Raw genomic sequence first — 10,573 nt, 5'->3', positions numbered from 1 at the left:
GCTATGAATTTTAAATTCTCTCCAGCAGCACACATGCTTACACACATGCTTACAAATACTCGATAAAAAAATTGTACAAAAAAATCGTGTTAAAATCGTAATATCGCGTTACTTTATGTGTTGTGTAAGTTCTTAGCGAATCAGCTAACAGGCATCGGATCCGGACAGGTCAAATCATAAAGTGCATGAAGGGAGTTTAAATGGTGCGTTCTGTCACTCAAATCCATTCACAAGACTGAAATGGCTGTCAGGATAGCTTTGGTTGGAGCTTTACGTTATGTGGGCTCCAGGACGAGTGTGGTTAGTTCACAGCGACTGCTCTGCTCTCTCGAGAAAGGACGAGGATCATCTGGCAGTGTAAGGGTGAGAAGATCTCACTTCTCGTTCTCACTATAGTTTAGCAATGACCTAGTTTACTGTCATGCTCGCATGTTTCTTGTCACTGCGTGTACTAGTCAAGAATGAAGATACTAAAACCTAGAGATCTGCCCATCCAGACATCACTAAGCAAGCATGTGTATTGTGTGTTAGGCTAATCGTGTTCATTTTGTGTCATAGGTACTGTATGATGGAGAATGCCCAATATGTGTTAAAGAAATTCGCTTACTTCAGTTTCTTCAGAGAAACAGAGCAGAAAAAGTTGATTTTGTGGACATTTCACTGCCAGAATATGACGGGACGAAATATGGAGTCAGTTATGAGATTGCAATGGAGGAAATGACAGTGATTGATACGAATAACAAGGTGAGTGATCAGTTTCCCACTTTTATCATGTGAAAAATCTCAATAGCATTGTGTTTCAAATGTATTTCAGATATTTGTATGGTGTTTATTTTCAATACATTTCACAATACCTGATCAAATATGTGATTATTATCCCTCAATGCTACTGTTTCTTTTGAGGGCAGATTCATCGTGGTGTGCCAGCTTTTACAGTCATGTACAGTGCGGTGGGTTTGGGTTGGCTTGGACGGTTCATCTCTCTCCCACTCATCAGGCCTGTAATGGATCGCGCCTACGTGATGTTTGCAAGAAACAGACTGAAGTGGACCGGCAGAGAGGGCTGCATCACTGGACGCTGTGTTAAAAAAGAGACATAAGGGTCTCAGAACTTTAAAATGGGCTCCATGCTATACTATCATGTCAATGGATGTATCGTCGTTAACAGTTGTTGTTACTGTACGTTAAAGCTTACTTTTTTGCATCTAATATTTAAAAGAGTCTGAATGTAACTGTAATATCCATATATACTCAGAACAAATTATTTTTTATTAAGTAAACTTTAAAAAAAAAACTTTAACTACACTTTAAAAAACAATGTAATATCTGTATATACAATAAATTATTCATACTGGGAGGGTAGTCAGAGTATTGAACAACTTTAATGGTACATTTTCTAAATTTAGACGCCTCCTGACTAGTCATCAACTGTTGGGATATGGTAGGACAGATTGTGCTTTAATGAGGAATGTCCAGGGGTTTGGGCAGTACTCCTTTAAACCGACCAATAGGGTTTGAGTAGGGCGGGATTGCAAACCACAACAGAAACAAGTATAAACACCACAGGAAGCAATCCAAGCAATATATGTGTTTTGGAAGGAAAGTGAGCATTTATTATTCTCCTTGAAGTCAAGTTCAGCAGAAGAGGAGAACGCAAAAGGTAAGACAAAAGACAAAATATATTTAGTTTATTTAGGGCTTCAAGACCTACAAGTCACCCTCAAGGTTAAGTAAGTATGGTTTGTTGAATTGGAATTAACTTGACCTTCTGTCTAGGTGAATATAAAATGCTTTTTTATGATGACTAGTTATAATCATTGCTTAAGTTGAACATTTTAAACATTGAAGCCCCTTTAATTTACAGAATAGACATGATAATCACAAGTCAGTTCATGTTAATGTTGGTTCACAGTGCAGTAATGTTAACAAATACATCTATTGATCTTAAATGTGTTATTAAATGTTAATAATAATACATTTTATTTCTAAATGCGCTTTTCTTAAACCCAAAGCACTACATGTTAAAATGTTTAATTAAATGAAATGCTGTAAAAGTATTGTTTATTGTTAGTGTAGTTAAATAATTTTAACAAATGAAACCTTTTAAAGTGTTACCTTCAAATATGTATTGCTTCTTAATATTATCTTTTATGAAAATGTTTCTCATTTCATTACTAGTGCTGTTCTAATTTTTGAATATAGGTCTGGGAATAGAGGCAAAATTTTGTGTTGCATTTAAATTCTCATTTATTTATAGTATACATAAAGGTCAGCCATGTCACAAAACATTAACAAACTCTCTACAAAAGAGAATGCAGTCGTTTGGTCTATTGGTGACTGTCTTTCATTTTAAATAGAGGACTTGTTGATTCCGTGTGACCGAGTCTAAGCACGTGGAAATTGACATGTGGAACTGAATGTACACATCGTGATGCAAAGGCCCGTGCCAGTCCTCAGATCACAACAAAGACATGTGGCAGTTCTCTTCTGTCTTGTCACGTGACAGATAAATCTGTACTGGAGGTTCATTGAAATACTAAATAGGCTATTTCTATGACCTATACAGTTGACACTTTGGTGTCCTATTTCACAGTTCTGAGCATAGTTAACCTGTTCTTATTCACAGAATGGCTTGTACATAACATTCACTCTGCAAAAACCCCTTAAAGGGGTCATCGGATGCAAAATTCACTTTTATATGGTGTTTGCATATAAATGTGTCTTTGCAGTGTGTGGACACAAACAATGAAACCATACAATGAAAAAAAATCCATTCACTCCTTTTTTTTTTAAATTCTCAAATAGTCTAAACACTCTCAATGAGCACTATGATGTCATAATGCTCATGCTCCACCCACGACCACTGAAGGACTGTCCCGTATTAGCATATTTAAGCCATTCGACACCCCCTATTGAAGAGAGAGGTGGGGTGAGCAGTTGCTTATTATCATTTAAAGAGACATGCACTGTTTTTGACATGAACACCCTTAAAGAATCATACCACCTTGTGGAAAATGGGCATCCGATGACCCCTTTAAGGGGTTGTTGAATTAAAGGTTTAAAAGGATGGTTCACCCAAAAATGAAAATTGGCCCATGATTTACTCACCCTCAAGTCATCCTGGCTGGGTGTATATGAATTTTTTTCTTTCAGACGAATACAGACAGAGTTATATTTTAAAAAAAATGTCCTGGCTCTTCCAAGCTTTATAATGGCAGTGAATGGCCATTTCTGTTTTGAAGTCCAAAAAAGTGCATCCATCCATCATAAAAGTGCTCCACACCGCTCTGGGGGCTCAATAAAGGCCTTCTGAAACGAAGCGATGCGTTTGTGTAAGAAAAATATCCATATTTAGAACTTTATAAAGTGCTTCCGGCCAAACAAACATACGGATTGCACTTAAGTGTAAAGCGTAACTTATGCGAGTAATGTGACGTACTGTTGATATTTACACATGACGCACTACGCTACTTCCGAAGTCACAAGTTGCGTAAGTTGCGCTTTAGGTTTAAGTGGAATCTGTATGTTCTTTGGCCGGAAGCTAGTTATTTTACTTTTTTATTTTACTAAAGTTTTAAATATGGACATTTTTCTTACACAAACGCTTCGCTTCAGAAGGCCTTTATTAATCCCCCGGAGCCGTGTGGAGTTTGTTTATGATGGATAGATGCACTTTTATGGACTTCAAAACAGAAATGGCAATTCAGATGCTATTATAAAGCTTGGAAGAGCCAGGACATTTTTTAATATAACTTGTGATTGTATTCGTCTGGAGGAACAATGTAGTATACACCTAGGACACAAACTCGTCTCCATAACAGCATGATGACTCCGACCTCCAACCAGATGGAACTGGATAAATATTGTGAATGTTCTGATCCAATCTGACTTCTGACCTGTAATATTGCCTGAATCATAATCATGCACTGTTCGTTCGTTGGCCAGAGGAGAACTGGCCCCCGACTGAGCCTGGTTTCTCCCAAGGTTTTTCTCTCCATTCTGTCACCTGATGGAGTTTTGGTTCCTTGCCACTGTTGCCTTGGCTTTTGGCTTGCTTAGTTGGGGACATTTAATATTCAACAATATTATTGATCTGCCTTACTTAAGGTGGACGATAACGCAATTTTCTTCTAGAAACAATCTTCTTGTATTATTTTCATGTTATCACTGTGAAGCTGTTTTGATACAATCTGTATTGTAAATAGTGCTATATAAATAAAGGTGACGACTGACTAGGATGACTTGAGGGGGGTAAATCATGGGCTAATTTTCAATTTTGGGTGAACTATCCCCTTAATTGGAAGTAAGCTAATTAAAAAAAACATCACTGTTGAAAGAATGTAATACTTATGAGTCAAATTGGCTCAGACATTTTTTGTCATTATTTTGTGCATGATCTATATTAGAAGATTTGCTTATGAATCATTATTTATACATTAGAAACATAAGTACAAATTTCAAAGAAACTGAATATGAAGTATTTGCATAGTAAGTGCCATAATAATAAAACTTTAATTAAAAGTGTAAATAAATGCATAACCATTGGCCATAGATGCATTTCTGACATATTCCATGATTTATTTTTGACACAGTTCTTGATTTATTTTTTATAGATATTTGACCTCCATAATTGACCAGGAGGGGGCGTCCAAACATAAATCAACACTGTGGATTAAATTATTAAACATTATTTTGATCTTTATAGATTTTCCTGTTTGTAGGAATAAGTTCAAGAACTGACTTTGTTCTTAAATACACACCACAAGAACAGATCATTATGATTAAATATTTTTATATGTTTTTATGTTTCCTTGATATTTCATTCCAGACATTCCATGATTCTGATTCTGCTGCCAAAGCTCATCCAGTCCTCATTCAGATCATCTGCTTGGACCCTGTAGGCACTTCATTGATGGGTTGGTATCTTGACAAAACACAGGTCACTTACCTGGGGTCAAGGTAGCTCTGGTAACTGTGCAAGATGAAGTATCTCCTCACAAACATCAGTAATGTGTCTCACCTTGTCAGGAGTATCGGCTCCTCACCTCAGTCAGCAAGGAGGATTCCTCTCAAATCACACAGATCAATAAAAACTAAGAGACTTTTTGGAGCTGTTAGCCGTAATATGAAATATGAGAATGGATTGGGGCTTCAGATGTACCATTTATACTCAACCTCCAGTAGAGAGACATTCAAAGCAGAAGCACCCATTGGAGTTTACCAGAACAGTAGGACTACTTTTCGGATGCACTTACTTGGACTGAGATTAGGAGAGTCTTTTGATCGTCTTTCCCAACACATTAACTTGTACTTTAAGCAGAAACGGGTCTCTGTGATAGATTATGGGCAGATTGAGTTGATATCTTCAGTGCAGGAACCATTTACCAGAACTCAGAGACGAGTTCAGAGAGAGAGACGCTCTGGAGAGTCCAGAGCATTTATAGGGACGCCTTCTATTGAGCAGGCCCATCAAACATCCTCAAATCAAGCCTTGACCTCGGCCTATCCTGGACTACAGCTGTTCCACATCAGCTCCTTGGCAAACAGATTTGGGGAGACTTACAGCTATGTGGCCAATCACATTAACTCTGTATTCTCTCGAAATCCAGCTGAGCAAATCCATGTGGAGGTATCACCAGATGATGGCTTCAGAAGGTCTAGAAGCAGAAAGCGAAGAGTTATGGGTAACAAAAGTGCTCTTTGTTGGGAAAATGAGCAAACACAGCAAAACATTAGTTTGGGTACAAGACCAGAGATTGATAAGAATGTATCTAGTTCCTGGGAAGAAGGATACCTTCACTTTGCCAGTCACATCAATCGATACTTTGGGGCAAAAGTAGCAGATACTGTTGAGGAATCACCAGGTGTTGATCATCAGTTGTCAAAGACTTCAGTCTCACTGGACCCTCTAAACAAAACTAAAGACCCTACTTCACTTCTTCTTCAGCCTAAATCCCCGGGCTTGTTCCACATGAGCAGCCTCGCCACACACTTTGGGGAAAATTACACTTACATGGCCAACCACATTAATCGGTACTTCAACGGATCTGCAGCTTTAGAGAATGAGGAGGTGGGTATAGAGCTATACACAGAAGAACATTACAGAGGTTCATTTGAGGACATGGTGAGCCAGGAAAAACCAGTGCCCTTCTTTGAGTGCCTTTTGAAACCCTCAACTTTACCTGGATTTGTGGGCAGATACCTGGGAATGGGCTCTAGCAGGCGTAGTGACCATACAACTGTAACAAGGACCCCAGAGGAAATGCTGGACAAAATGGTGAGTCTTGCATGACCAGAAATCATAATTTAATCAAACACCTGAACTCAAGCATTTGGGACTCATATGAGTTTCATATGTTATTTTGCTTTGTGTGAAAAAACTACAACAGTAGTCTTCACACAAAGCAAAATAACATATGAAACTCATATTTCCCATGGATGCAGAATACATGTACCATATCGGTTATTTGCTGATATTTGAGATTTTTAAACGATCGGTCAATATTAGAAATGTAATTGTTCATGCTGATTTCTTCAAATTTTTAAAAACAAATTAGTAACTCGTTTAAAAAAATTCACTTGTAGCATTTAAAATGATTGATTTTAGTGATGTATTCTTAACTCATTTAGACAAAATAGTATAGAATTTTATTATCGGGTATCAGCACTGACACAAAATCATTTTCAGCCTATCAAATCATATAAATTTTAATATCGGTGCATCCCTTTGCATTTGTCAAAATGTTTTTTTCAAAGTATTAAATAAAAAAGATAATAAAAGTAAGTTTTACAAGAAAATACTATTTCAGTCTTTCAAAATTTCATGTTTCAGTGTGTTACTTGTTGTCATGTTTACTACAAATGCAGTTTCTTTGTAATCATTTCTGAAATTAACTTGCAATTTCTGAGTGAAAATTGTTTTAAAGTAAAGTAGTAAGTAACTACAGATTTATTTAGTGTATCCTGTGTGAAAGCTTTTGTTTTCTACACTGTATCTAGTCAATGAAATGGATTGAATATAGCAGGAAAGCTGTTTTTTAGGTTTTTAGGAGGAGGAAGGCAGATGAGATGACAAGAGTACTACTGAACAGGCTTGAAGAGGCTAGCGTACCGTCATCCATCACTTCTTGTGTGGAGGAACTGAACACTCACCTCATTCAGCACCCAGCATGCAAGGCTGTGGTGTGGCAGGTACAATACAAGACTCAAATCCATTAAAACCAAATGTAGAACACAATATGTAACTGCAGAAATTTAGATTTTTCAATTCATTTCTTTGATGAAATCCAGGAAAAAGCAGCACTATGTCTCCTTAGACGACGCCGGATCTTTTGGATGGATGAAAAACTTCAAGAAGCCATTAGGGAGACTCTTGCTCTGATTGGCTATGTGGATCCAGTCAAAGGCTGTGGGGTCAGAGTGCTTTCCATTGATGGAGGTGGAACCAAGTAAGAAACACCACATTTAGTCAACGTGCTCTACAGGTTTTGCCTGTAAAACGAGATGGTCCTCAGAACACGAAATCCAGGGGGAGGAGTTGGATCCAGATCCAACTCCTCCCACCTTACATATACCTAAACCTACCAATCTCTGCCCCCTGATCCCTAACCCCACCCCTAACCCTACCCATCTCCACCCCCTGATCCCTAACCCCACCCCTAATCCTACCCATCTCCACCCCCAGATCCCTAACCCTAACCTAATCCTACCCATCTCCACCCCCTGATCCCTAACCCGACCCCTAACCCTACCCATCTCCACCCCCTGATCCCTAACCCCACCCCTAATCCTACCCATCTCCACCCCCAGATCCCTAACCCTAACCTAATCCTACCCATCTCCACCCCCTGATCCCTAACCCCACCCCTAACCCTACCCATCTCCACCCCCTGATCCCTAACCCCACCCCTAATCCTACCATCTCCACTCCTTAGATCTGGATCCAACTCCGCCCCCTGGATCTCGTGTACTGCAATGAGGTGTTACTGTGTAAAACTGGATAAATATGATTCAATGTCTTCCAAAAAAGCTTTAGAGATACTAAACATCTGTTTGGAATTTTAGGGAATATAACAATTATTAATGACAATACTTTTTGTCACTCGTACAGAGAAATGTGTTTATGCCAAGATGGCTTTTACTTACAACTGTTTCTTGCATTACAGAGGGTTAGTTCCATTACAAGTGCTAAAACAGCTGGAGGCTCAAACAGGAAAGCGAGTGTATCAACTTTTTGACTATATATGTGGAGTCAGCACAGGTAAAAATGCACGACAAAGCCTTTATTCACAAAGTCTTTTAAAAATATTTTATTCAGTAAGGACAAGGACTTTTATTCTGGATTAAACTGACAAAAAGTGACAGTAATACTGTTACAAAAGATTTCTATTTCAAATAAATGCTTGTTTTTTCAACTTCATAAAAGAGTCTTGAAAAAAAATGTATCACGGTTTCCATTAAAATAATAAGCAGCATTTTGTTTCTTGAGCATCAAATCATTCATATTGATTTTTGAAGGATCATGTGACACTAAAGACTGGAGTAATGATGCTGAAAATTCAGCTTTGACATCACAGGAATAAATGACATTATAAAATATATTCAAATAAGAAATGGTTATTTTAAATACTAATATTGTGACATATTTTTTACATTTGACTGTGTTTTTGATTAAATAAATGCAGCCTTGGTGAGCACAAGAGGCTGCAGTGTATATAAAGTAAATACTGACTATACTCTTATTATTACATGGCAATATATTATTATTATCATCATATCTTTTTTATCTCTGTGTTTGATGTACAGGAGCAGTTTTGGCTTTCATGTTGGGTCTAGCTCATATCTCTTTAGATGAGTGTGAAGAGATGTATCATCGTTTTGGGACAGACGTTTTTCGACAAAACCCCCTGGTTGGTACAGTGAAGATGGGCTGGACACACTCCTACTACAACACAGAAACATGGGAGATGATTTTAAGGTTGGATTTAAACACTCAGTGGAAGTAAACTATTAATGCCTGCGATGCTTTCTTAACTATTCCCATATGTTCATCATAGGGAGAAGACGGGGGAGGAGATTTTAATTAAAACAGCAAGAGATGAGCTGAGCCCAAAGGTGAATCAAATATACCATCTGTCTTTTAAAATCCAGATTTTCATGATCTCCTGACTGCTGATCTCTTCTTACACAGGTGTCTGCTGTAAGTGCCGTAGTGAACTGGGGGAAAAGTCCGAAAGCATTTATCTTCCGCAACTATAACCACGCTCCAGGAAGATTGAGCCGCTATTCCGGAGGATCAGGGTACCGGCTGTGGCAGGCTGTCCGCGCCTCATCTGCTGCTCCGGGATATTTCCAGGAGTTCCCTCTCCACGGTGACATACACCAGGTCAGAACAGTCAAGTTTAGTCAATTTCAGGACCAAAATATACTTGTATCCAGACCTTTTCCCGTTTGTTTTCTCCAGGATGGTGGTCTTATCCTCAATAACCCCTGTGCTCTGGCCGTCCATGAAAGCCGATTGCTGTGGCCCAATCAGCACTTCCAGTGTGTGCTGTCACTGGGAACGGGACGCTATGACAATGCTAGAAGAGGGCCTGGAACCTCCACTAGTCTCAGAGCCAAAATCAGCAACCTGATCTGCAGTGCCACCGATACTGAGGGTTAGTCTGGTACCACTATAATTGAATAATTGTACAGTTATTAATATTTACATATAATCATTTTATGTTTTATACACAATTTACAATTATTTAATCATTTAAATTTTGTGTGGAGTACCACTATAAGGATATTTTTCACAGTTATTAATACTACAGAGAATAAATGTGCAATTGTTAATTGTTCATAATACACAATTTACAATTATTTAGTCATTTTAAAATGCTCTCTTTTTTATTTGTCTTGTACCACTATGAATATAATTGTAATATTATTCATATTACAGTGAATAATTGTGCAATTATTAATAATTATTATTTTTGACTCTCATGGTAAAATAAATACTTTGGATAAAAGCATCTGTTAACTGGATAAATGTACATTTAAATCCTGAAATAAGTATTTGTAATAATAAAGATAAAAAAATATATATTTTTGACTACTTGCATTTAGCCAGTCAACATGGTGCTCTTTTACACACTTGCATATGTCCTTCACTTTTAAAAAAATTATTTGGATATATTGAGGTGCTGATATTGTTCATATTGTCATGTTTAGGAGTTCACACTCTATTGGATGACCTCTTATCACCGAATGTGTATTTTCGCTTTAACCCGATGCTGAGGTCAAACGTGACACTGGATGAAAGCAGGCCTGAAGTGCTTCAACAGCTGCAGAAAGACACACAGCTGTACTTGGACCGGAACCGACCCAAACTGGAACGTCTGTGTGATGTGCTGATGGTAGAGCGCACAGCGATATGGAAGACACGGGACTGGATCGGTGGGAAAGCGTGGGAGCTGCAGCAGCGCTGGGCTTGAGTGGACTTTACACAGTGCTGACCAGAAATCAGTTGAATGTATGCATTTTTCTGGATGGAAACTAATTACATCACAAATTTTATTTTGACAAGTTA

General features: G+C 38.1%; 2 protein-coding genes across 3 annotated transcripts; both read left to right on the top strand.

Moving 5' to 3' along the window:
• Positions 1-71: 71 nt before the first annotated feature.
• On the top strand, positions 72-1,238 carry LOC130072897 (uncharacterized). Of its 2 annotated transcripts, none has more exons than XM_056238214.1 (3): positions 72-357; positions 559-744; positions 909-1,238. In XM_056238214.1, the coding sequence occupies exons 1-3, from the start codon at positions 241-243 to the stop codon at positions 1,098-1,100; spliced, it is 495 nt and encodes a 164-aa protein (XP_056094189.1). In that variant the 5' UTR covers positions 72-240; the 3' UTR covers positions 1,101-1,238. The 2 variants fall into 2 exon arrangements, with proteins under 2 accessions (XP_056094189.1, XP_056094188.1); XM_056238213.1 differs by having other exon boundaries at positions 72-363.
• A 139-nt stretch (positions 1,239-1,377) lies between these two features.
• Positions 1,378-10,573, top strand: LOC130072898 (calcium-independent phospholipase A2-gamma-like). Its single transcript, XM_056238215.1, has 10 exons — positions 1,378-1,660; positions 4,829-6,277; positions 7,042-7,191; positions 7,291-7,448; positions 8,166-8,260; positions 8,806-8,977; positions 9,057-9,114; positions 9,191-9,385; positions 9,464-9,659; positions 10,216-10,573. The coding sequence occupies exons 2-10, from the start codon at positions 4,982-4,984 to the stop codon at positions 10,476-10,478; spliced, it is 2,583 nt and encodes an 860-aa protein (XP_056094190.1). The 5' UTR covers positions 1,378-1,660; positions 4,829-4,981; the 3' UTR covers positions 10,479-10,573.

This window comes from Rhinichthys klamathensis, unplaced genomic scaffold (assembly GCF_029890125.1).
Source record: "Rhinichthys klamathensis goyatoka isolate OS25496 unplaced genomic scaffold, OSU_Roscu_1.1 h1tg000510l_1, whole genome shotgun sequence".
Taxonomy (NCBI): Eukaryota; Metazoa; Chordata; class Actinopteri; order Cypriniformes; family Leuciscidae; genus Rhinichthys; species Rhinichthys klamathensis.
Note: the sequence above shows the minus strand (reverse complement) of the source record. Positions and strands in the feature narration are given on the sequence as shown.

Excerpts from the sequence above, each read along its gene's own strand:
- LOC130072898 (XM_056238215.1), top strand. The coding sequence starts at position 4,982 with ATGAAGTATCTCCTCACAAACATCAGTAATGTGTCTCACCTTGTCAGG. Across the intron at positions 8,261-8,805 it reads TATATGTGGAGTCAGCACAG|GAGCAGTTTTGGCTTTCATG; the intron begins GTAAAAATGCAC and ends TTTGATGTACAG. Across the intron at positions 8,978-9,056 it reads ACATGGGAGATGATTTTAAG|GGAGAAGACGGGGGAGGAGA; the intron begins GTTGGATTTAAA and ends TGTTCATCATAG.
- LOC130072897 (XM_056238213.1), top strand. The coding sequence starts at position 241 with ATGGCTGTCAGGATAGCTTTGGTTGGAGCTTTACGTTATGTGGGCTCC. Across the intron at positions 364-558 it reads GATCATCTGGCAGTGTAAGG|GTACTGTATGATGGAGAATG; the intron begins GTGAGAAGATCT and ends TTTGTGTCATAG. Across the intron at positions 745-908 it reads TGATTGATACGAATAACAAG|ATTCATCGTGGTGTGCCAGC; the intron begins GTGAGTGATCAG and ends TTTTGAGGGCAG.